The sequence below is a fragment of the Sardina pilchardus genome, chromosome 22 (genome assembly GCF_963854185.1).
Source record: "Sardina pilchardus chromosome 22, fSarPil1.1, whole genome shotgun sequence".
Lineage (NCBI taxonomy): Eukaryota > Metazoa > Chordata > Actinopteri > Clupeiformes > Clupeidae > Sardina > Sardina pilchardus.
In genome coordinates, this window is record NC_085015.1 from 21989106 (window position 1) to 22016417 (window position 27312).

Sequence of the window (27312 nt, forward strand, 5' to 3'; positions counted from 1 at the left end):
GAAACCGGCCTCGGCCGCCGTCCACCCACCGCACTGGGCTCTCACCAGCATTTCAGTGCGTCTAGAGGCAGTGAACACCGTTTGTCCATGCAGAGATTTCAGAGAATGGTGTCTCTGTTTAAAGGATTACACACACAGGGCATAATATGAATACATGGCCCCTTAAAACTGGTGAGAGAGGGTTGCTATTGGTTAAGTGGAGTTCCATGATTGTTCCTTACAGTCGGGCATGATGTTACAGTCCTTTGAGTCTCGCCATTTTTGCCATTCGCTTTGACACGGTCCTATGGATTTCGATGTATTGCTTGTGTAAATTGTTTCCATACAGTCAATGGCAATCCCACTGAATCCTCTAGTAATTCCTTATTCGTGTTGATAATTCACTGACACTGTGGAATTGGATTCTAGTCAAGGTTCTCACAGACAGTTAACTCTTTCTTCTCCACAACCTGGACGCCGTTGACTGACAACCATGAAAAAAACATGTTCGCCTCCCACCGCTACCCCTCCCATCCACTGGAAGGCGCTGCTGTGCACATATATGCCCTGGACAGAGACAGACGGCCCATTGGGGGAACACTGCTGTACTTCTCTGCAGAGAACCACACGGATGCCCTCTTCTCATACGGTTACCTCCGTCTTACTGTTGGTGACGAAGTAGGGCTGGGTGGGTAGGTAGTGGTGGCTGCGGGCCGTGTGGAGCTCGTTCGGCTGGTCCTGCGGATGCGACTTGCGGGGTCCGTACATCTTGCGCCGGCCCACCGTCTCTGTCCCGTCCCAGCCCTTGAGCATGCCAGGGGTGGCTATGGTGTTGGAGCTGTAGGTCAGCGTGTGCATCCCCGATGCCCCGCCAGACCGCCCTCCTGACCTCATTCCCGTTCCCATGCCTGACCCCATGCCTCCTCCCATTCCCGAACCCATTCCCGGTCCTAGGGTCCCTCCCATTGCTGCTCCGATCCCTGCACCTGCTGCCATTGCTGCTCCCATCCCCATTCCTGGTCCTAATGTTCCACTCATCCCTGACCCCATCCCCGGACCCATTCCAGACCCCATTCCAGACCCCATTCCAGGACCCATTCCAGGCCCCATTCCAGACCCCATTCCAGACCCCATTCCTGGTCCCAAAGTTCCTCCCATTCCAGACCCCATTCCTGGTCCATACGTGCCTCCCATCCCGTGACTCATTCCTGACCCCATTCCCGGCCCTAACGTTCCTCCCATTCCAGAACCCATTCCAGAACCCATTCCGGAACTCATTCCGGAACCCATTCCTGGCCCTAATGTTCCTCCCATTCCAGATCCCATTCCAGATCCCATTCCTGACCCCATTCTTGGTCCTAACGTTCCTCCCATTCCTTGGCCCATCCCTGACCCCATTCCTGGTCCTCCTCCACCTCCCAAACCTACTCCCATTCCCATTCCAGGCCCTTGTCCTGGTCCCGGTCCAGCTCCTGGTCCATGTACTTTGCTGCTCTTGGGCTTCTGTCCGTTCTGCTTGGAGCAGGGGATCTCAGTGATGTACTTGGCCGTGGGTTCGTGGAGCTCCATCCGCATGGGATGAAGGGGCAGGCTTCCCTTTGATGCCGTTTCGGACATATGGCGGCGTTTGTTGTAGAAGTCACCGTTGGCTCTATCCGCTATCGGAGCAAAAGGAGAAGAAAAAAATATATAGTGAGAAAGAGCAAGAAATAGTGTACCATACAATGACAGATCAGAATTGTACACTAGCAGGAACATTTATTTGAAATATACAAATATCACTATCCATCTCATTTCACAAGCAGCTCTGACAGGGTTTCAGAACACACTGTGTATTTTCCTCCCTCGTGTTGCGGTTAGACTGTGACTGTTGGCTGTCTGCTCTGGAATGCTTCAGCTGTGTAGTCAATGGCTACTAATCTCTCGTGCTCAGTGATCTGGCAGTTTACATTCCACACCGCGTTAACCCGACTATTCCCCCTGACACAACACGGCGACCCACTGACCCAATGTTCCCGGTGACATTTGTTTACGAAAATGTCTCTTCGTGACCTTTACTCTGTCAAGCTGCCAGGCTGCGGTGGTGCACAGGTCCTGCTCACCCCGTGAGAAACAACGGGACACCCAGCTCTTGTTTACATATCTGGGAGCCACTGCCATTTTTGGAGTTTTTAATATCACATAACTCTGTGTGACAAACCGGCGCTTTCACCTCGAGTCGCACACAAGCGAGAGACGTAGTGTTTACATGTGTGGCCCCTGTCTCCCTCTCTCCTTCTCTCTCTCTTTCTCTCTCTCTCTCTCTCAATCTGTGTTATCGAGGCCGTTCATCTCCTCGTTTAACTGTTCATTCATCTCCGCACAGAGAGATGGGGGGGGCCCTGGCTGTCGCCGTGGCGGCTGGCCTGCGGAACGTGTCGTTTTACCAGGTGATTCATGTTCACAGTGGAGTCATCACTCCTCCGCCCGCGGCCCCCCCCCCAGCATCCCCCCGGCGTGACTTTGATGAGGCCGTGTTTGATGGTCTGTTGCTTTTTTAGCCTGTCCTTGAAGATAAACTTTACACGCTCGCAAACTTTGCGCCTCCGCATGGTGCTAAATCTTATTTATCACAAGCTCGGGTGGAGGGGGGCTGACGTGAAAGTGAGGGAGTTGTGTTGGGGTGGGGGGGTTGCGTGTGTGTGTGTGTGTGTGTGTGTGTTAGGGGGGGCGGGGTGACTAAGAGGTGATGTTATGCAGACGTGTCTCCGTCAGCAAAGGATTCACTTGGCCGACAGGTGAATCAATCCCCGAGCCTAATGGCGCGTCGGCACACGCAGAGACCAAACCGGAACACTTGCTTTTTCCAACCGACAGAATTCAAATATAAATCAGCCGTGCGGCGCACCACTGAGCAAATAACTTCACACTGGGTCAAAGTCAGCCGTGTCCACAACTAATCAACTCAATCACAGCTACTTGTTAGGTCTTTTTCCCCTCTCTCTCCAGGTCGATGACTCCAGAAATAATTGGCCGGGGATTTGGCTCCTAAAGAGTGGTATCCAAATATCTTGTGGGTGTGGGGGGGGGGGGGGGGGGGGACGTTTCCACTACACCCTTTTATTACAGAGTTCCAGTTCTTCATGGTGGAAGAAAATCCAATAGTGTGACCTTAGAGATGCATTTGGGGATGGGGGAGATAAGTATTGATCGGCAGAAGTGTGGCTTATCTGCACCTCGGCTGCAGATCCTATACCTTTGGGGATCTCAGGGAAAAGGCAATTACATCAAAAGGACGCGAAATAAAACCTAAAGCAGCAGAGAAGGCAGTGGAGTGGTTTTCCTCCTAGTGATCTTTTTGCAGCGCCCTCACAACATGACAAGAAATTACAGTGGTATTTCTTCACTCTAAGCTGTGTGTGTGTGTGTGTGTGTGTGTGTGCGTGCGTGTGCATGTGTGTGTGTGTGTGTGTGTTTGTGTAGTGCACGCACACGCGCACATGCACTGTGTTTGAGTAGTACAAGAACCAGTTTCTGTGTGTGATGTTTCTGTGTGTTTATGGGAGCGTGTCCAGTTTGCATACAGTATGTGTGGGGGATGGGAGATTTTATGCCAACATTAAAGAAAAAAAAAACTGGTCACACTTCGCTTAAAGCCTCTATGCATAATACATAGCATGTGCTTTTAAAAAACATTCATTATGGATTACAACCCTGGCAATGACAATTTACAACTATTCATGACTTCTGAAACAGTAAATAATGAATTACTCATTCATACAATAAACACACACTTTCTACTCAGTTTGCCCATACTTTAATTTCTTATTAATATTTCTGTTCCTTGATAAATAATAAATCACAGTGGTCCCTACATCTGTGTAATTCATTCCTGGAATATAGCTGTAATAATCCAAAGTGGAATTTCCATATTAAAAGAAAATATAAAACAGAAATGAAATGAGTGACGATTGTTCCTTTCGTTTCTTTGTCAGTTCCTTGACAGAGCGTCGGAAAAGTTTTGTCTAAAATCTTAGCGAGGATGATAAAAATGATGAGGTGTTGTTTTGAAAACACCCGCAGGTGCTGCAGCAGATTTCCTTCTTTCCCGCATGAAGTTGTCAAGAGGCATGCATATTTAATGAGGATGCGCCCGGTGCGTTAGCTGTTCAAATCCAGTGAAGGCCATGGCCAAATAGCGCTACGGCACTCAGCTACAGATTACAGGTTTGCTAAAAAGCAAGATATGGCTCCTGTGAAGTTTAATGAAATGCAAGGTCTCTCGACTAGGCCACCGACGCGTTTGTGGCGTGCTTTTTGAACAACACAATGTATTCCTTTTTAATGACAGTTCGATGGCTATAGCTACATTCAAACGAAATAAATACCAAAAAAATAATTGAGAGCCTCTTGAAAGTGGCAACCCATTGAAACTTCGCTTTCTAACTGCTGCCATCTCCAGACAGACAGATCCGCAATCTCCGAGCTCGTGTGCTATCAGCCTCGCAAAATGGGCACGGCAAAAAAGTTGTGAAGGTGCCAGACTGCTACATGCATAATGGAGAGTCGCTGTCTTTAAAAAGCGCATTGTCTGTCTGTCAGAATCGGCACATTAACCGGCAGCCGCTGTGAAGCTGGTTTAAGCAGTAAAGAAACACATTTCTAAAAGCCGGATGGAGCGGAGGAGAAAAGAGAGAGAGAGAAAGAGAGCGAGAGAAAGAGAGAGAGAGAGAGAGAGAGAGAGAGAGAGAGAGAGAAAATCACATCTGATGGGGGTTGGCAGATGAATAGGGTTTCTCCCGGCAAAGAGAATCGCACCCTGCTTGCGCTCACTGAGACCACTGGCTCCGTGCCTGCCTGTGCCCAAACTCCAGTCAAAGGGAGAATAATGAGTGATTATGGCGGGAGATTGCAGGGAATTGCAGGGGATTGTGTTAAGTCATTCCATCTCCGCTGACACGGTGACTCTGGCTACAGTTTCTTGGCAATAGACAAACAGATTGATGTAAAACATAAATGAGCACGTATAGCTTAACTTGTATGCCCATGAGAGTCGCCATAAGACCATGAGCAGAATTCTTATTAAGGAAGACCGTATACATATCGATAAAAAGCATGCTTGTATACGTTTTTGTGTGTGTGTGCGTGCGTTTGTGCCTGTGTGTTTGTGTGTCTGTGGACGCATACGTGTGTGTGTGTGTGGAGGTGTGCAGATGTGTGTGAGTGTTCAGAGTTAGAGGTGTGCAGCAAACTATGGCCGTGAATCTGGAGTGTGACTATCATACTTGGACTACAGAACACTGAGGCGCAAAATAACCATTTTCAATTGTCCTGGTTCGCGGCGCGCCGCCTTTTCTTGCCTCAAAAATAGAAAAATGTGGCCCGCCGAGGGTGGCCGTCTAAATGCAGAGCACGTCCCACCGCGAGCCGACCCGCTACTGGACGCTTGCTGGGCCTGTTGTTGTTGACTGTTGTTTTTATGCGTGCGCACACACACACGCACGCGCGCGCACACACACACACATGCCGCGTCCGTGGAAACGTGTGAGGAGATGCGTGGTCCTTACCGACAGCTTTGAGGGAGGCGTATTTGTTGAGCTCCTTGCCAGGCTGCTGCTGCTGCTCATACATGGGTGCTATCTGGCTCAGCACAGGATACGGGTGCTGCTGGGGCATGCTGTTGTTGATCTGCCCACCTTCTGGAAGACACACAGACAAAAACAAGACAAAAAGCCGTTAGTAACTCTGACACACAAACACACACACACACCTTTTTAAAGCAGGCGTTTTAACTTTGTTTTGGTGTTTGTACAGTATGCATGTGATACAGTATGTGAGAAGAATGACACGCAGATGGATTCACACAAATTCCCATGTTCCCCTGCAATAGCCAGGCAGCTCTCGTTCCCCCTTGAGACAGATTGTCTTTATTAAAAGAAAAACAAAAAAAAACCTCCAAAAAAACCCCAAACCCAATGAAAGAGTTGTTGTCACGAGCGCTGGCGTCTCCTCCGCAAACTACTTGATCATTTTCAAAGTGTAAATTAACTTTGAGTGATTTGAAAGGGCTTTGTGTCTCTGTGGCAGGATTTGCTGGAAAACTTCCCTCTGACACGTAGAGCGGGGTGCAGAAAAAAACCTGCGATGCCTTTGTTGCGCCGAGACAGGCTTGTCTCATTTATTCACAGCTGGGGTAAATGTCACTCAGAAAAAGCCTCCTGTTTCCTCTGTTTCGTCTAGGAAGAGGGACAGGTGCAACGCACGGCATGTGCTTGCGTGTGTGTGTGTGTGTGTGTGTGTGTGTGTTTGTAGGTGTGGACATGTGTGTTTGTCTGTCAGCCTGTATAAGCAGGTGCATGCGTGTGTGCATGTGTGTTTGTAGGTGTGGACATGTGTGTTTGTCTGTCAGCCTGTATAAGCAGGTGCATGTGTGTGTGTGTGTGTATATCCGTCTGTCTGTCTCTGTATGAGTGTGTGTGTGTGTGTGTGTGTGTGTGTGTGTGTGTACCTGTCTCTAAACGAGAGAGTGTGATATAAAGACAGTGGAGTGATGTCAGTGTGTGCAATGTGCAAGTATGAATGAGATGGTGCTATCTTATATTAGTCTGTGTGTCTGTGAGAAAGACAGTAGGAATGTCCATAGATGACAGTGCATTATCTGTATCTGTGTGTGTGTGTGTGTGTGTGCGTCCCGTGCACCCTCGGCCTCGTCTGGCGATGATGGCTTGTCGGCGCGGAGTGACGATGAAAGCCTCCTAACCTGTGTGGCATGGCTGCTGGCGTGCCACCGCTGTTGAGACTAATTAATTGCTCCGCGCTGATGCAAAGGGGGTCACTGACACCCGTTCGACTACAGAGAGAGACTGGAATCAGCCCGCCACACAAACACACACACAAACACACACACACACACACACACACACACACCTATCAGACGCGCAGACATCTGCTCGGCTGCGGTGTATTCATAGATACATAAGCTAGGCGGCACGATTTCAAAGAGCACCTGAGACTCTAATAGAGGTTTATGTGACCAGTCGTTTAATTTTAGCCTTAGCTTCAGTACCTTCCAAATGTCACTACACAGGCACTTAGCAGAAGGCTTCCTTTGAACCAGGCAATGTCAGATAAAGACTATTCAGTGACATGGCAGTCTATAGTTACAGGCTCTAGCAGTCTGCCTTCTCCGCTGAGGCCACTGGCCTTTAAATAGACTGAAGGTGATTGAATTGTGCTCAGACATTCATCATGCCGTCCTGGTGGCTGATGTGTGCTGTGAACTGACAAGGGGAAATGACGGGCAAAAAAAACGGGGTCAAATATGAGCTAAATGTTTCCGATCCGAAAGCGGCAACGGACCTCACCGGGAGAGAGACTTTGGCTTTTGGTGGGAGGCTTGTCCTTGGATCGAACCCTTTTGTCCTGTTTGCGTACATGCTGTTCACTTTGCATGCCGTCCTACTCGCTTCAAAAAAAAAAAAAAAAAAAAACATCACAAAAATGTAGCATGCCAGTGGGCGGGAGCTCATGGCTTGCCTCTATTCATCAGGGTATTTTCGTGTTTGTTTTTGTTTTGTTCGAGTCGCTGACTCATCGCCGGTGGGAAAAAACCTCCTCCCGAAAGTGTTCAGTTGGAAATTGTCTTATAAGACGCTCTGGCGATAGCGCGATTATCGTTTTCCTTCATCGCCGCCGCCGCGCTCCTGTTTTGGTGTTTGTTTCGCCGGCGAAGCGATGCGATGCACGCCGCACAGCCTTTCGAGTGCCGTGCGCGAGTGCTCTCCCACGTGAGCCCGAGTGAGTGAGTGAGTGAGAGAAGGAGCGAGCGAACGAGTGCACATCGAGATCGAAGAGCTCCATTTCCAGCCTTCCTGCACGCACTGATGAAAGACAACACCACCTCAACTCCTCATTTCAACATACTGTTCAGTGTGAGCTCCAGTTTGGAAGCGGACACCACATTTCCCTTAGTTTCACACACAGCCTCCAGATATGCCCTGTTTTGCATATTTTGTTTCACACTAGTCAGTCAACTGATCACTAGTCCAGTACAAGATTTAGTTCAACATCTGGTTTGGTGACCAGTGACATAATTGGTTCCCTTTGGTTAGAACACAATGTCATGCTCAAGTGTGTTATATGAATGTTATAACATTGTTGTAATAGTGTAACAGCACTGAACTCATTTGAAAATATTCACATCTACAGTATATACTCAGAACAGAACAGTGAGAACTTGAGAACTCTGAAAACTTTGAGAATGTAAGAAATGACATTTTCAGTCTGGTCATGCTTTTTTTTATAACTCCCAGTGTGAGTTTTGACCTTGACACAAATACCCAGTGTTTGTGTTTGTATTTGTGTGTGTGTGTGTGTGTGTGTGTGTGTGTGTGTGTGTGTGTGTGTGTGTGTGTGTTTGTGTGTATGTGTGTGCCTGTGTGTGAATGGCAGACTATTTTGCAGGATGCCGAGGCGTGCGGGTCAAGGTGCCTGGTCCCCACGTCTGCCCCCACTGTGCCAGTCCACCCTCAGCTCAACCCCCACGGCTCCGCGCCGGGGTCACCTCTCACAGCTCACCACGCCTCCAGCCTCCCCTCATTACCAGATCCCCGCGGCTCGGCCTCCGGATCACCGGAGAGCCCCCCCCCCCCCCCCCCCCCCCCCCACACACCCCCCATATCACCGGCCCCGGCCCTCCCACGGTCACCTCACGCAGGCCCGGCGGCGCAGAGAGCGCTCAAATGGACAGAGGACGGCGGCGGAAACCGCGCAGGTCGGAGGCGGGGAGCTGGAGAACGGGGGCAAAAAATAGCGACACGTTCTCTCCGGGAGAAGGCGCCGACGCCGGCCCAATCAACCGGCGCGGACGTGGGAGGGAGGACCTCCGCGGCGTCTCGGACACGAGATGGATCGCTGAGAGCGCTGCCTGCGGGCATGCCTAACCACGGGAAGCGTTGTGACTTCCCAGAACAAGACCAAGAAGAAAAAAAGAAACCCTCCAAAAAAGAAAAGGAAATCTAAAAGATCAAAACAAGTCGGTGGGAAATAGTGGGGAATGCCAGAGGAAGAGGAGCGGAGAGAAGAAACAAACAATGACAGACGAACACAGACAACAATCGCCGCCGTGGACAGTTGGCACGGCCGGCTGAAGACTGTGGACATTTGCCACACGGACGTTTAGAGGATACGCTCGAGAGGGCCTCTCTCCTCCGTCCTCCCCCCCCCCCCCCCCCCCCGGCCCCTCGGAAACGCTTTCGCGAGCGCGCGAGACTGCGCGGCGCTAACACTGTTGTCCTCATTATCCACGCCATATGCTCATCTGTTCATTGTCTCTCATTAGCCGTCGCCCGAGCTGCTTTCTTCTCAGGAGCCACCAGTGAGAGTGAGACTCGGAGGGGGGTCCCGCAACAATATCCGACGTTTTCAACCCCAAATGCCTCCGCACACGCATCGCAAAAAAAAAAAAAAAAATTGACGATATCAAAAGGCTCGAGACGTGAAGATCTCTTAGAGTCTCATTTAAGGTCTAATTGTTCTGTGGCACCGGGGCCTCCGTACAGACAAATATGTTTTCTGAGTCTCAGACGAGCCACATAATACACACCAGTGGGGGGTGCAACCAGAGTTCTACGGGTCGCCAAACAATAGTCGAACCTCGCTTCTTCGTGTGAATTTCACAAAGAGGTTCATCTGCAGTGGCAGGAGATGTGCGAGGAGCGAGCGTGCGTGCGCGAGAGAGAGACACCCGCACACCAATCTCGGCTGAACAGCTGCTTAATTCCCGGCTGAATGAGTGGGGATGTTAATCTTTATCTCAAATCCCACGGCCAAACATCGGCCCGCTCGGCCGTCGATACGGCTGCAGGCCGAGTGAAGAGCTGAAGGGGAGGTTGATAAAAAAAAAAAAAAAAAAACCCCGCCTGTCAGTCTTCAGAGGAAAAGAAAGCCCGTGAGATCAAGGCATGGCCACTATCTGTAAGTGAATCAAAGTCCATTTTCTATTGGCTTGTGTAAAGTGCTTCATTTGATAATTGGCTGATATTGGCCAGTTATTGGCTGTTGGTTATATAGACCTGGCAGAAAATCCAGTCTAGAGCATTGATCCGAAAGTCAACACTGAAGTAGCCTCGTCCGCCATTGTTTTAAGGGTGTTTTCATTACTACTGAATTGAATTAATGACTTCCGTCTGTCCATTTCCCGGGTCCATTTAGCAGTGAGTGCCCTTGTTTCGCTGGATGAAAATGAGACTTCTCCAGCTCCGCTAAGAGTAATGGCCGAGTCATGACAGCGCCAGCTGGCCCCAGGATCCGTGTCAGTGGTCTCTGTTCCCTGAGTCTGCCTTCCTTAGGCTGTCTGAAGGTGTATGCCATGCAGCAGGTGTGTGTGTGTGTGAGTGTGTGTGTGTGTGTGTGTGTGTGTGTGTGTGTGTGTGAAGGGCGATTGGGGTGTGTGTGTGAGGGGGGGGTTTGTGGGGGAACCCGGTCGGAGACGAGCCGTTGCTCATATCCACTCAGCGGGCTTGGCATCACTCTGCTGACAACCTCATCATTCAGCGGGACGAATGAATATACGTGCCTCAGTAAACACTGGAATGGACCACAAAGCGGGCCATCCATCACGCCGGACGGACCGAAGGGGTCCAGCCGCGCCGGCGCCCGCACGACTCCCACTCGCCCGTGTCAGCAGGTACAAGCAAAGTGGCTGCGCGTGGCTTCGTCTCGGGGCGTCGACCGACCCGCCCGTCAAGTCCGAGGCGGCGAAGACGACTCGGGGAGCGATCGTTCAACGGCACAGGCCCCGCAGGAAGAAGGGATTCACCCCCTCTTCTGTTTCCCCCCAAGTTGCTGCCGGAGCCGACCTAGAACGCGATGTTTTATTAGGTGAGTAACGCGAGTTCTTATGTAAGACCCTCTTTAGACATCCAAGGCTGCCTCTCCTGTGAAGCACAAACTCAAGTTCAAGACCGAGGAGCGGTAAGGATCTCCAAACGAGCAGAACGCCTCATTCAAAATGTACATGAAATATTCCTCGTTGGGGAAGTCACCCTGCGATTTCGGTATCTAGAGCTTCTCTCTATAAAACATGTGGTGTTTCAATCGGATTTACAACAAAACATGACTTGCTGTTTCATCAGCATGTCATTTGAGCAAAACATTACACACATTTAATTGCCTTGGATTTAAGACTTTAATCATTTCCAAACCAAAGGGAGAGGAAAACAGTCAAAATCTGATTGTTTATTTCGCCCTGTAATTGTTCAGGAATGGAATAGAGAAATGTGGTGGATTACCAGAGTACAATTACCCTGGAATGGGCTCGTTGGGGCAGATTATTGCTATGCCTGACAGCAGAGGAGGCACTGCTGACTAAACCTGCGCTGGGGCACCGAATGAAGAAGGCTGCACAGTCGAGTGAAGTCGCTGTTGGCCCTGTCACAAACAAAAGAATTGTGTGTCAACAACTTAACACGTTCCGCACCATTGCAGTAAGTCACTCCAACCCGCACCAAGCAACCTTTTTTTTTGGCAAGAGGGAGAACAGGGGAGGGGGGAGGGGGGGGGGGGCAGTGCGCTGATTTGGGAGTGGGGAGGAGACGGAGGGTGAAACCCTCTTTTTCTCCACGAGCGCTTTACAAAGCCGTCGTCGTGCTTATCGGCGACATCCATCACGCGCGCCGTGACAGAACAATGACGGACGCGGGCCCCGGCGAGGAGTCTTCTTCATCCCCACGTTCCCGTGTCGTGCCGAAACGGCAGGCAGGGCTCGAGCGAACGGCAACAAAACAACAGGCAGACAAAAACAAGATTGCAGAATTCCTCTCAATTTCAATAAACACATTAATAAATAAGTAAGTCGCAAAGAGATTATACGAGGAAGGCTTCTCGACGCGCATACATATACACACAGACACAAACAAAAAAAAGAACATATGCATCTGCTCATTCCATTTGCCTGTCCATCAAGCACAGTCCCATCCATCTGTCTGCTATCTGTTAGCCATTCTTGTTTCTGTGATGATTTCCCCAGTGCCACAAAAATTGCTCCAATTTTGTCTTTTTTTCCCTCTCTTTTCCCCCCTTGTTGTTTCTCACCAAGCAATTTCGTGTCAGCCCTTGCTCCTATTTGTCCGGTTTGGGCCGCTGCCGGTGCGGATCATGGGGTTAGATAAAGCAAGGTTAGCCCAAAGCACACAGACGACCGCGTGAGAAAACACAAAGCCACGAGATACCTCTCTGCGGCACATTAAAAATGCACGAGTGTATTTGGGCAGCGGCACATCCCAGAGGACAGGGGGCTATAAGAAGGGCACACGGGCACACCGGTGATTTCCACTTGAAATGGGCCGGGGAGGGAGGGGGTATGGGGGGGACATTGCCCACCCCACCTCCTCTCCTCCAACTCACTTAGCTCTCTGTCTCACTGTCTCAGCTTCTTACTCTAGCTCTTTATGTTGGGAAAGAAAGGATTGTCAGTCAATATAACCCTTCCAAGCCCCAATACGCACTCAAACAAACCCACATTCTCTCTTCTCAACCACTTTGTGTCTTAGACACAAACAGCCTCAACCACTTTTTATCACCACTATCATCAGTACCATTTGCAAAAACACAAAGAGACACACAGGCAGATACAGATGCACACACACACACACACACAGATATATACATACGGGCACTGTCTAAGGTCATTTGTTCTTACAGCTGCCCTCTCTCTCTTCCTTTTTGTTTTTTTCTTCACCTGTGTTTTCTCTCAAGGCTTTGTCTCTTTCAGCCTCAATGCAGCAGCATTAATGTAGAGTAAATGACCTCACTGATGTGCCCACACTGGACATAGCAAAGCTGCAGAATAACAGTAACTGCTGTGGATATGGTTTATTATCAACTTTCTGAAGAAGAGAGTTTTTTTAACACACAATTTGTACTGTAAGAGTGACACAAGCATGGCAGTAAACCACTGAGAAGCTGACTTCTTCACATTCGGAAACATCTCTGACACACGCCCCCACAGTCAACACTACGACTTGCTACTTGCTTCACACAGTACCTGTAGTCAAGCACCAAGGAGGAGTGCAGAAGAGAGGAGAGAGAGAGGAGAGAGAGAAGGAGAGAGAGAATACTGTTGTTGTTGCAAATGTTTCCATGAAATCCCTGCAAATGTAATCCTGAAGGACATTCATTTGTCTTGACACAAATGCACAAATGGATGATTCTTCTGGCTCCTAGGTCAATAGGAACAAAAGACAATCCTCTAATCAATACGACTCAAAAAGCTACTTAAGATGTTTTTGTGTTGCTGCAGTTCATCAAATATACTAAATGACAAAAAAAAATAGAAGACAGAAAGGAGTTCAGAACATTGCTCAAAGGGAAGGTGCCATTCAATAGGAAAATGCTGAGAAACACCGCAAAGTGCTTTCTTGTACAAACCATAGCCACCACCACAGTCAGGATATTGAATCTTCTACGTCAAAGCGTAGGCTTCGGGAAATAGATTTCCATTTCACAATTGAATGAAAAGAGAGAGAGAGAGAGAGCTCTGCTTGCTTCCATACCGGCTAAAATGGGTGGCAAAAATAATTGCCGGATCTATTGATATTCCGTGAGTTGTTTCAAAAATAAAAAAGGAACTGGTGATTACAACGTCTAATTACATCAGACCGGTAGGTGGATTTCCCAGCCCTCTCTCTCCGTGTTTACTCAAAATATGTTTATGCCACACGTGAAACACCTACAGATCACTATAATGATATGGATGACATTTGTGGACTACAGTACAAGGCTGTGATCTCTTTTTTTTTAGGCGGCTGAGAGGTCTGAGAGTTTATGCAGTGTCTTAGCAACCGTAACTCCGAGTAACGGCACTCCGAGGCGAAGGACGCCCTTCTGCTCAGCTGAAAACGCTGATGCCAAGTATAAGGCCGGAGTCTCAACGGGAGGAGAGGAGCTGCAATGGGGAGGGAGAGAAGAAAAGGAACGAGAGAGAGAGAGAGAGAGAGAGAGAGAGAGCTCAAGGGAAGAAAAGGAGGAAATCCCATATGGAACCTCTTATCCCCCTGAGCAAAAGTGCCTATAGGGGTGCCTTTGAGCTGGGCAGCTCCTTCTCGTCTCTCTCTCTCTCTCTCTCTCTCTCTTCACTCATCAAGCCCAATGGCGGTGGGGTGAACCAACAGAAGGCATGCTGAGATGCCATCAATGCAAGAGAGAGAGAGAGAGAGAGAGAGATGAAGAGAAAGAGAGAGTAGAAAGAGAGAGAGAGAGAAGGAGAGAGAGATAAAGAAAGAGAAAGAAAAAGAGAGAGAGAGAGAAAGAGAGGGAGAAATTTAAATGGAGGAAGAGAAAGACTAAGAGAGTGCAGGATGCAAGGAAATTATGCTCTAATATCACTGCAATCACAGCTTTCAGTGGCCATGCTGTTCCAGATGTAATCACCAAAACATGCCTGCCTTCTGGGCTGGTGTGTGAGAACATCATGTGTGAGGGACACTGTGTGTTTAAAGACACAGGTCTGTGTGTGATGCTGATCCATGGAAGCTTTCTCTCGAGCGTTCCCCATTAGCACATGGAAATCAGGACTAATGAATCAAGTCCAAAATGCTCCAAGTCATAACTTGGAAGAGTAACCTCACCACACACATAACCTTCTGAGCATGCATACACACACACACACACACACACACACACACACACACACATTTACTGAAGCATTTAGAATGGTTAATTATGAAATCCATCCCTGTTAACACCTGTTATGCAATTAATGCCAATCACTGCCTCCAGAGAAAATTCCCCATCGCGGCAAAACCCAATTTACGTGGCAAGTCTCCCACCACAACTCATTATCATTTGCGACCCCATGCCCTCTCCCTACTGCTCCAAATTAGTTTGAAGTGTGAACAGGAAAGCTCACACAAAACAAACACACAAACTCCTCGTCGAGTCCTCATGCGAGACGCTCACTCCCTTATCATGCAAGGAGGGGTGCTCGGTGTTTGCGTATGTGTATCGTTCTCTCGGCGGCTTCGGATTTGTTTGGCTACCTGACGCCGGCGTTAATATTAATGTCATGTAAATGTTTGAGTTGTTCTGAGCCCACGGACTTGGGCTTGGACGTCTTTTTTTCCCCCTACAGTGTCGGGGTGGATATGTTTCAGTTACAGTTACATGCCAAGGGGATTGGGTACGTTCACATGAACCTAGAATAAGCCATTATTGACTAGACTGGAGGAAAACTTCACACAGCAATCACTATCCGCTGAGAAATGTCACTTGTAATTGTGGAATTAAATGGATCGATGAGAGGTGTATAGCGTCCATCAGGAAATACACTCGGGGGAGAATTAATATTCGTTGCGGACCCCTTTCCTTCAACATGATTATGTTCATCCTTCACTAATAATGAAATCGTGTTGTCCACATGTAGCAAAGAGGCAAGAAGCCAGGAAGCCGGGAATCATTTGCCATCGCTGTGTTGTGCCAAATGATAAACGGTCCGAGGCGCTAAAGTGTGTGTCTGGAAATACATTAATCTGTCATTTCCTTCATTGCAGAGGGCTACACGCCATGAATTATGCATCCGCTTCCTGCAAGAGGAGTGTTGATCTGAGAATTGGGCTATTTGTGTCCGCGGTGATGACTATGCCCATAACCAGACAGCAGGGGAAAAGGGTTCAGGGGGGCCTGAGGGGGGGGGGGGGGGGGTGTTGAGGGACACTAAGGAGGATGCAGGCTATAGCACTGATTAAAATCAATACATACATAAGCGAAGTCAATAAGCACGATGGGAGGATGGGGAGGGGGGGGGGGTTATGAAATCAAATGCATGACTCAAATGGCAACACACACAAGGCACATTCCCCCTGCTTGTTTGGCGTCCAGATCAAAGAGATCTCTTGTTTTTTAAAAAACCCACCGCTCTCCCTCACCCCCGTCCCCCATCGCTTTCATTTGGCCGGCAATTTCGCCCACACCCAAAAAATTTCATGTGGATGTTGCGGTCGATGCGGCCTCTCCCCGGCGTATTGTCGCTGTTGATTCATAATGAGTGGAAGGCATACAAAGCACTCTGCAGAAATTAGCACATTTGTATTTGACATAAAACAAGCACACAGTTATCACCGGAGGGTGTCTCTTCGATTTCCAGAGGCAACAGAAATGTATTTTTTTAGGAGAATGGGAGGAAAAGAAAGGGAGAGAGAGCGAGAGAGAAGGAAAGAGAGTGAGATAAAGAGCGAGAGAGTGAGGGGGAGAGAGAGTGAGGGGGAGTGGTGGGTGGTAGGGAGGAGGGTGCTGGAGAAAACTTTTTCTGAGATCCTTCCCCCTGGCAGCCTGACAAGCTGAGGGATCAATACGTTTTTTGGACAGGCACTCACTAGCCCACCCCCACCCCCAGCTCAGGAGTAGGCACCCCCCCCCCCCCCTACCTCCCCATACACACATCATCACCACACAGACACACACATACACATACACATACACACACACACACACACACCTCCTCACATACAAACCTACACACACACACACACACATCTCCTCACATACAAACCTCCACACACACACACACAGACACACACCTCCTCACATACAAACCTACACACACACACACACACACACCTCCTCCCGATCTCCGACAGAGAGGACACTTCCTGAGGGCTTCAGCTTGTGCCTCGCTCTCACCAGAGGGCTTCCAGACAGACAGAAGCCGCTCCAATAAATCAAGATGCTTCCTGTTCAGGAAATCCACCAGCCCCTACAAAAAAAGGACTCAATGCGCCGCACATTTTTCATGTTAAGTATTTTATCATTTTCTCTCTGACAAGGTGCCAGGGGGAATTTTTGAAGACTTGTGCATGTTTTGCCTCTGAACGGTCCTAAGGGACGAGAGCTCTGTTCTCTACCTTGTTTATCACGGCCATCTTTTCCACAGTGATTCTGAATGTGCAATCTACAGATTATATGTCCAATTCTGATGGGTACACTAATGTGTTTTTTTTCCCCACCCTGGATGCATTAACTTTATTACATAAAAATCAGCCATATTTTTTTATGTCAATTTTCACATCTATCAGATAGCTTTTAATGTCTCGCAAAGTGACAGCCATCCTTATGTAATGTAAACAAAATTCATGAGGCAACGCAGCAGGACCCATGCTTGCTGTCCAAGAGGATTCTCAGACTGAGCATTTGCATACTGCATATGCATCACCCAACACTGTATCAGTCTTTAGACAACAGGAAAACACAACTGTGATATCCCCCCCTCCACACACATGCGCGCGTGCGCGCGCACGCGCGCACACACACACACACACACACACACACGCACATACACGCACACACACACACGCATACACACACACACACACGCACACACTGACACACACACACACACACACCCCTCCCATCACTGGCAATTTCACACAGGCCAGTGGAACGCCACACAGATAGAGCTGCCAACCCAATGGAGCCTGTTGCATCAAAAGGTTGAGTGGGTGGGCAACACAAATTAGTTTCTCACTGTCTAGACTTTTGGCAGTGTTTTCATTCAGTCAAAGACATGGCTGGGGTCGCGACTCAAGCTATAGGTAAATACAAGTGATTTTGTTGTGCTGATTGTTGGGATGTTTGTTTTTTTTCCCCAAACTTGCACAGCAGCCGAATGTTTCATCTCGACCCGCTTTCCGCGATCGCTCTCTCTCTCTCGTTTCGCCGAGATCTCTCGGGCGATTCGCGGGGTTGTGTGTGTGTCGAAAATAGCCCTGGAGCTGGCAGGCGAGGCAGGCAGGCCGCTCGGTGCCCACAAGACTGTGACGCACTTCACATGGCCACAATGTCCCTTTATCCAAGATGGCCGCCGCCCAGGAGGCAGAGCCGCGCCAAGCTGTCCCTCCGGGCGCGAGAGGCAGAGCCAGTTCCTCCTCGATGTCCTCCCCAAACCTGGGAGAGGGGTGGCCATGCCGGCCCCATGGGGGGTGGGGGGGTGGTCTTTATCAGTGCACCATGGCAACCAGTGAGCCAACCAAAGCGCCTGCCTGCCTGCTTGAAGGGGCATGTGCCATGGCCCAATAGTCAGGATGGGACTCCTGCCTGGGGGAAAGAGAGGAAGGGGGACACACACACACAACACAAGCTTGGAGCGCACAGATCTATAGCACCATGTGTAGATGAGAGTGTGTGCGTGGATGTGTGTGTTTCTGTATGAAAGAAAGAGAGAACGAGTGGAGAGAGAAGAAGGAGAGAAGGAAAAGGAAGGGATAAAAGGGCAAGAGAGCAGGAGAGAGAGAGAGAGAGAGAGAGCCAATGCATACGAGCACTAGTAGTGAACTACAAAGGGAGCAGGAGCGAGGCTCAATAAATTAACTTATAATGCTATCATCGAGGAGTAAGAGCATAACAGGGGGATTTTCTTTCTTTCTTAAAAGGGGAAAAATATTGAAAATAAAACTCTTGAAGATGTGGGGGATTAAGAGGGATTTCTAAGAATCAGGATTTTCATACAAAGCTTAATGGAACCCTAATCCCTCCTTCACTCGTGTCCCCCATTGCTGGAATTTGACTTTTACTTGATTGCATGGAGGTCAAGTCCTCCCGTGGATTTAACAGTGTTGTTCAAGTCAAGCATTTCTGTCAACAAACCTGAACTCCATCACACAGTATGGCAGGATTTTCTTTCAAGTTCTTAAAACTTACTTGTACAAACAGGGAAGCGATTTCCGGGGAGAATAAGCTTAAGTGTGCAAAAGGACACAGAGTTGCTCGAGGGGTTACTCTAACTCCGAGTTTACACAGTCGACTTGGCAACAAAGTAATTCCAATTTCAGTTTACGAAAGCGGAAAACAATGTTGAGATCGTGTCAACTTAGTGCTGATGTCTGTCAGGAACAAAAAAAGGAGACGTAACAGTAAAACAAAGAAGCTGCAGTCTCGCACAAGAACCTCCGACTTGATTAAGCCAGTGGGTAACAGCTAGTCAGAGAGCCTGAGAGTCAATGAATGTGGGAGGTAAAATGCCACTTGCAGGAGCCATCTTTGCTCACAAGGACAGAGGCAGCCCATACACAGCCTAAACTAGGAAATGGAACAATAAAATAAAGAACCAGCTTGAAATAAATCAATGTGTGACTCAGAAATCAAACATTTAGTCTGAGAATTTGAAGTCAATGGCAGAACTGTGAGGACATTCAATAGGCGTAGGTATGTGGCCATCTCTGGTCACGGCTCTTGTTCATCAGCAAGGCAATACAAAATGAAACCCTACAGCTTGAAACAGACCACTGTGCAATTTAGACATCAATCAAAAATCAGAGTACTGGAGCGGCAGGTCTGTGAGGAAATACAACTTGAGCAAATTCCACACTCAAATTTCATAACACGAAAACAACGTCGAAACAACACTGCCGATCACTGCTGATGTCAGTCAAGAAGGAAATGCAACAACAAAACGAAGAAACCAATAAAAAATCAATCAAAAAATCAGAGCGCAGACTGAAGTAAATAGCAGGTCTGTATGGAGATTGTGGTGCTTGCAGAGCCATTTTGTGTCAGAAATGCCAGCGCTCCTCACATTTCTGGTGGGAATGCAACTCGAAAAAGATTCTCTGCATAATAACATAGGAATCAATCATCTAGTCCAGGGCCTGCAAAGCCTACTCTGGTCAAGACAGACACTGCTTATGATCATCAACAAGGAAATGTATACATCAGTGTATCACCAGTCAGAGTTTGGGAAGACATGGCAGATCTGATGGAAATGCATTTCAATTGAAATTCAAAAGGTGCTCGCAGAACCATTTCAGATGTCTGATGTCAGATGTATAGCCGCTGCTGTTACCAAGGAAATACAACAACTTAAACAGAGAACCTTCATCTTCAAAGAGATCAGTGACGTTCTATAGGAATCATTCAGCAGACCTGGGCAGACCTTCATGGAAATTGAAATTGTGCAGCAAAGGCATTTCTGATCACAGTCCAGCTCAGAGTCAAGAGGAAATGGCATTTATATACGGAACACTGACCTGAGTCAACAGTAACAGTCAGCGCTGGCCATTTGTAGACACTGCTTCTTTAAGAGGACCTGATTTATATGAAGAATTACACTGCTCAGACAGAGACACAGACACACACACACACACACACACACACACACACACTGTCGGCAACGGTGTTCACCGGCATAATAACCTGTCAGAAATGAGATTTGATTCCTTGCCTGTAAATTAAGTGATTAATATTCTAGTGGAAGACAGGAGGGGAAAGGAGAGTCTTGGATAAGAAATGAGAAGACATTTCGCTACAACAGGTCCTCCTGGACTTATTACAATAGACTATCAGACATAATGGAGGTGACACACTGTCTTAGTTCTGGAATAGCACATAATCGGGGGGGAAAAGACAGACTCCAACAAGGCAGCCGCCCTGATCAAACCATTACGGTAGCTTCGCAGGTACTTGAGAATGCAAGGAAAAAGATGTTTTGAGACATTTCCCGAAACGCAGGTCACGCTGCCACAAAGCCCCGTCAATTCCGGGGGAAGCTGCGAGGCCACACAGGCGTCCTAAACAAGCGCTAATGGATTTCTTGGGCTTCTGTGGGAAACCGCATTAAGGCAATTAGCCCTGGCAACGATAGCGGACTGGACGTGGACTGGACGCTGCTGACAAGAGAGACGGACGTGCCGAGCGGCGAGACGGGCGCGTTTGAAACAGGATGTGACACACGCGCGAGCGCCGTGTAATGATAGTCAAGGTCACGCCGCCGAGGTGCAGAGGACAGTAGGCTCGTCGATGTTCATTTGTCACATCAAAAGAGAGGGTGGGGTGAGAGGTGTGTGTGTGTGTGTGGGTGGGTGGGGGGGTGATGTGGACAAAGTGGAAACAGAGAAGTTCAGATAAACAGAAGACAATGGCTTGAAAACTTTATCTAGGTATTACCGTCACCCCAATCTGGGTGGCCTGGAAAAACACACACACACACACACACACACGCACGCGCACACGTTGCGCCCTGGTTACGCCATTTTGTGTGGCGGCAATCTCTCTCCTCTTCCCGCGCTCCATATCCCCTCTGGCGTGACTGGATTCTATAGTCGTGAATGTGCACTTAATTCAAAGTAATGAGACACATTTGATGCTATCATTCCACACAATGAGGCCTGATACTCCGATCCATTTTCTGCACGCCTCACATGTCGCTGAATCGGGTTTAGCAGACACAAGGGAGATACTCATGCCAAGGTTTTTCTGACTCCCCATACCCCCCCCCCCCACACACACACACCACCAACCCCCTCCCTTCCCTCCGCCAGTGCTTCTCTGGGATACAGGCAATTAGTTATTAAGACCTTCCATGCTTCAAATCACCAGATATGTTAAGAAAGATTATAACCTCAAGGAAGGTAATTACTTTAGCGAGGCTAAGTTTTGAATACAGATAGACCGGCTCATAGCGCTCCAGGAGCTCACAGTGGATCTAGGTAATTAAACAGGCAGAGAGACAGACCGAGATGGAGCTTTATCGCCCAGGCGCCCTCCCTCGTGGACAAACACGGGAGGGACCGCCGGCGTTCGGCGCGGGAAATAACACGCGTGCATTTACGAATGCGTGTCACAGACGTGCGGACATCACTGTCGCATTGTGATTTTGTTTGGGGCCCTTTCGTTTGTAAGGTCAGACTCTGAAACTGCTCTGGTTGGAACATCAATTGAGTGTTATTTTCATTGACAGCTGACAGATAATTGAGCACAAGAAAGTTTACCATTGTTGAATATTATAACAAAATAGTTTGTGCTACTTTGATGGTTTGGAACAAATGGTTTAATCTCCTATAAGGACAGGCTATGCCCACCTGTTGCATCTGATGGGTTTGACCACTTTTTTCTGATGCTAACAACACAAGCTATATATACAGTACGTATATATACTGTACATATATATATATATATATATATATATATACTGTCTATACAGTATATAAAATGAATATGTGTGCATTCCCTTTCAGAAGCAGGCTATTTATCCACAACGGCCAAAAGAACATGACAGAGAGCATGCCTCAGAATGCTGTTGCCTGAGCTAGCCTACCATTTCTGTCAGCAACAAGCCCCCTGTCACCAAAAAAAAAAAATGGCCTGTCACATATAGCTATTACTGCACTGAAAAACTTAAGACATGACAGGAAAGCTAACAGCCTCTAAGGAAGGATAATCCCCTTAGTACAATGTTCTCTCTTTCTGGTGGTGCACACACCGAGCCCTGCTCAGTCCCTTCCCTACACAGGCCTTATGCTCAATCCTGTGCTTTTACATAGAATCACATTCAACACCAAATCTATGAGGCTCTATGTCGGTGGTATATTTAGACATGCCAGGCTGCTGTTGTTGTTGAGCTCTCTCTCTCTCTCTCTGTCCCTCTCTCTATCTCTCTCTCTTTCTCTCTCCCTCCCTCCCTCTCTCTCTCTATTGTGGCTAATCTGGCTATAGACCCTGAATGACGAGCAGCTGATGCGGTTTTGTGATTCATGAACAATTCCTCCAGAATTACACCGAGCTGGTGTTCCACGGTATTATTTGTGGGGTGTGTTATTAGACGAGAGCGACAAGCTGACATATCGAAGAAGGCTGCTCCTCGGGCCCCCACCCTCCCCTCCCTCTCTATCTCTCTCTTTCTCTCTCTTTCTCTCTCTCTCTCTCCCTCTCCCTCCCTGCCTTGTGCCGTGTGGCGTGGCTGTGGAGGCCCTGGGAGCCGAAGCCCCTGCAGGCTCACAGTAACAGCCGAGCAGCCGAGCGGTGGACTGCATCTCGCCGAAAACAATCATATTATGCCGAGCACACAGGTTATCCTCGAACGCTCCGCAACACTCCTCCCTCCACACACACACACACACACACACACACACACACCTCTGCATGCTGCCACCCCTCACCCCTCACCCTGGTCCAACCCCCACCACCCTGCTCTCTGAGCCTCGGAGGGATTTCATTGGACGCCTCCTCGCTACTATGCATTCTCCATTCCACTTCACTTTTGGCTCAGTGTGACACCGTAATGGAGTCTCTTGCTCCAGTGAGCTGCGACTCCACAGCCCCCCACCCTCCACCCTCCACCCCTATCCCCCCACCCTCCTACCCCACGCCTGGGTCTCTGTGCCCCAGCTCCAGTTGATCACAACCTGGAAGGCCCATGACCACTGGCGCAGTATTGCTTCTCCTTGTGCTCAGCTGTTTATCTTTAGAACACTCTCCCCGAAGCCACGGAGCCAAACAGGGGGAGCGGCGACGACTCTGCATCCGCCGTGTGGCTCCGATGTTGCTGCCACTTATCTTCTATTTACGGTGGAGCCTCTTTGCCCCTGCATGCTTCTTTATACATATTTTGTGCTGGTCTTTTTTTGAAAGCGCCATCTCTATGTCAGTCACTCGAGGGCTGTTTGACTATGCTGGCATTTTATGTGTGCCATCAAACACTTGGCCCGTCTTGGCATAATGTCTCTCACCACTCATCCTCCTCTCTTGCTTTGAAGCGCCGGGCTTTTTTTTTTTTTTTCGCGAGGGGATTTTTTCGAGCTCTTCAAGAATTCAAAAACGCTGTGCCTATTGCCGGTGTGACATGAAAGGTGGCATCTGATCCCCCCCCCCCCCCCCCCCCACTCTCAGGAGAGGCCCTACAGGTTCGGGGGCCCCCAGGCAACCGAGGGGGTCGGGGCTGACACGTCACCTTTTTTAAACGCACATCGCTAAAAAGGGCGGCTTCGAGCACGGAGACGGCGTGAGTTCTCATAGACACAAACACACACACACACACACACACACGCACACACACACACACACGCACACACACACACACAAACACACACCAGCTAAACCCAGCCTTTCGACACCCTTCTCATTTTCAGGTGAAGGTGAGAGAGTGGATTAAATAAACACCGGCGTGTGTTGTGAAGCTGATAGGTGCTCTGATTTCATTTGAAGGTGTCGGTTGTTTTCCTGCTGTGGTATACACTGCATTATGCAAGGCTACACCAGAGGGACATCATTTGATTTGCTACCTCTAAAGGACATTATTGTGCTTGAACAAGCCTGGCAGGCTCTTCTGTGTCCCATCACAGGTGCAACGGAATAAGCTCAAGTCAAAAAGGACTATTTTCAGCCATCTCGTTTCTGTTCATGTTCATAGTCCATTATGAATCCACTAAATACTGCCCAAATTAGAAAGAACACTCCCAGCCCAATTCCTTCTATATTTTCTATATTTCATCAGCCTTTACATTATTCATTGTTCCCCCACTGCAATACAGTACATTGTTGAAAGAACAGCGCAATCAATAACTGACTTTTCTGTTCGCTGATCTGAAGACAGCTACACAGATGTAAGCACACCAATGAAAACGTTGCGCTCCAGCATGCAAATCAGCCTGGCAGGGCATTAGGACGAGTGGTGGCAGCAGCAAACGGCCCCCTTGCCTCACCGCTGTCCCCTGGAGACCATTCTACCTGCTGCCTGGCGCGCAGTCCAGGGAAATCATTATCCCCGATGCCTGGCACCAAAGACTCCGCCGGAGCCGATCTTTAGGGGTTGGGGGGGGGGGGATCAGGTTAGGGAGGTTAATAACATTCGGGATGATTACACCCGAGCCACCAGAAGAATAAGACCCGAGAGAGAGCAGACACCATGACGCTAATCATCATAATTCTGATGTGGGGGCGACCGGAGGAAATATATATATCGCCGCCTATTCATTTCGACCGCCAGAGAAATTGCCAGCGCCGCCGCGCTGGTGCCGGCTGGGGGGAGAAAAGGTTGAGTCCACGGGGATGTGCGCTTGTTTTATGTGCCGCATGATGCACCACTGTGGAAACAAACGCCGCGCCGGATAGATTGGCGCTCCAAAACAGCGCTGAATAGTCCTCTGCACTGTAAGCCCTGCTGTGGGATGGTGGGGGAACAAGCAAATAGAAAAATGTAACTGCCATTGTCATTTCACTTGGCTTTTTGGAACGAGACACACAGTGCTTGCCTTTGTCCTCGTGTGAGAGATTAAATAATCAAAGGCTGTCTTTTTTTTGCAAAGAAACAGGCACTTCTTCCAACACTGAGCGATCTGCCAAGTCCACAATGGCCACGTCGGTGGAAAGACATAATCTTTCTATTTGATACAGCCATGAAAGGAGAAGGGGGGGGGGGGACGACTCCTCCACTCGTGGTTTCTCAGCGATGCCCAAAATGGATCCCTCAAAGCAAAATGGGCCTGTGATTTTTCATTTTGCGTAAGTCCCTCCACAAACACACACACTGGCGTTTGTTCTCGCATAGGACTTGGTTTTATTTACTCAGGGGTCTGTGTGAATGAGGGGACGGAATTGTGAACACAACCACAACTCCCAACCCCTCTCTCCCCCCTCCAGGTTTCTCAAGCACCAAGTGTCAAAGCAGCTCCGCGGAGGGGCCCAGCCATTACTGCACGCAGGTTTCATCTCAACTATGCATTACTCAAGCAGCTTCCACTATATATAGTGTCTCTTTAACCAATGAGGGGGAGCTAATTAGTGATTTCAGCTGGTGGAGACACCCTGCATGCTCTTGGCTCGAGATAGCACTGACATCAATGGCTTAAACAGCCACTATGAACACGGCTATAGTTTCAGCCCACAGCAGCCACGCCAAAAATAGACAGCTCTCACGGATCGGTGTTTCCTGTTTTCTTAAACGCGGGGTGAGTCATGTGAGGAGGTCCTGCTTTAAGAGGCTATTTTCAGATGATATCACAAGAGGCAAAAAAAAAAAAGCAAGGCAATCTATCAAGCCGACCTCTGCGGGCCATTTAGGTGAGCGATGGAAGGTGTGTTTTTTTTTACAGGAAAGCTCATTGGTTGCTTTCTCCTGGGCTGGACATGTCTGTCTGGTCAGTGAGTCCCATAAATAAGTTAATGTACGGTTTCACAAACCGCTGCTTTCGCGATGTGTGTGAGGGAGCTTATCCATCCAGACTGAGGTTAAGAGGTTCCAGATAGGACTAATATGAATGGAGCACGATGTTGACCTCTTGGCAGGGCTACGGGCATGAAGGCCTTTTGACCCGTGTCTGCCCTCCACATGAAATGGCTTTCGGTTTGTAGTCCTTGGAGAAAAATGGTCAAAGGGATAGTTACACAAAGTGATTCACACGCTTCAAAATGACGAAGAGAAAGTGAACTTACGTAAGTTGCTAGCCCTTGCTTGCATGGTGTCATAGTGTTGGGCGTGCATTGCAATGGCCCCTTCGTGTTCCGCTGAACAGGCACTCTGCATGACGTTTGCTACGGCTCTGTGGGAGAAAAGGAACGTGTCAGGTGATTCAGAACTCTGTTGAATCATTCTGAATGACTTGGAATGTCTGCATGTTCTGATTGGTGTACTGTACTATCAGATTTTTGATGTTAGAATTTAAGTAAAATACCAAAGTGTAAACTAGAAGTGAAAAAAATATGGTTTGCCTGCGTTCTCTAAACCAAAGACCATAAAGCTGTCCATTGGGTCGCTGTCCATGGTGCTACTTTCTCCTCTGGTCCGCATGAGTCAGGTAGCACTCACAATGCAAAAGACTATCAGCAAAACACTCAGCAGTTCACCGTGAGGGGTGAAGACATCACTGACCTTTCTTTAAACGAATTAGTTGCTTAACCAGCGGTCACGGTGTGTTAGCTACTACAATAACACCAAAGTGCTTGCTGTGCCGGATGAGAGTCCTACGCCCCCGCACGGCGAGTGAAGTGCGTAGTGGAGGCAGAGATTTGTGTGATGTGTGGAGAGGTGTACATAGATATTACGCAATTGCTGAGGCTATAAGTCAACCGCCGCTGTAAGTCAAAACAATAATGTTGACACTAATGTCAAGACTTGCATCGAAAGGTTCGTTCTCACCAATCAGTCTCAGGAAGAGTTTCTCGCTTCATTTAAAGTGTATACAGGCTGAACTCTGAAGTTCATGCGAATATTTTTTTAAATAACCAAATATTTGAAGATTTCACAAAACTGCCAATTATTTGTTGTGTTCGTTTCTATGTATCTGTAATGTCAATCACTGACAGTGACTGCTAGTTTTCAACTAATTTGATTGTTGTGAAACTCATTATTGTTGACATTATTGATAGTTGTGAAACTCAATATTATTGACATTATTGACTAAATCAATACATGAGAGGGGAGATTTCATTATTTTAACCCTAATCTTTATCTTGTTTAATGCTGCTACCACAAACGGTTATGGGCGTGTGAAGTACCATAACATGAATAGGCCTACATCGAATTAACAGTTACATCATGTCATGTTCCGTTATAGCCTCTCCCGTATTGCGTCTCAGCGAGCTCTTATCTTCTGA

The 27312-nt window shown here is 48.4% G+C and overlaps 1 protein-coding gene across 1 annotated transcript in view; it reads right to left on the bottom strand.

Annotated features, from left to right (window-relative positions):
* Nucleotides 1-621: 621 nt before the first annotated feature.
* shisa9a (shisa family member 9a) overlaps nucleotides 622-27312 on the bottom strand; it is a 28028-nt gene continuing 1337 nt past the window's right edge. Inside the window, exons 2-5 of the mRNA XM_062526841.1 lie at nucleotides 26152-26258; nucleotides 5526-5657; nucleotides 1452-1637; nucleotides 622-830 (exon numbers count right to left, since the gene is read on the bottom strand). Coding sequence (XP_062382825.1) covers nucleotides 622-830; nucleotides 1452-1637; nucleotides 5526-5657; nucleotides 26152-26258 — 634 coding nt within the window. The remainder of the gene's footprint in view (nucleotides 831-1451; nucleotides 1638-5525; nucleotides 5658-26151; nucleotides 26259-27312) is intronic.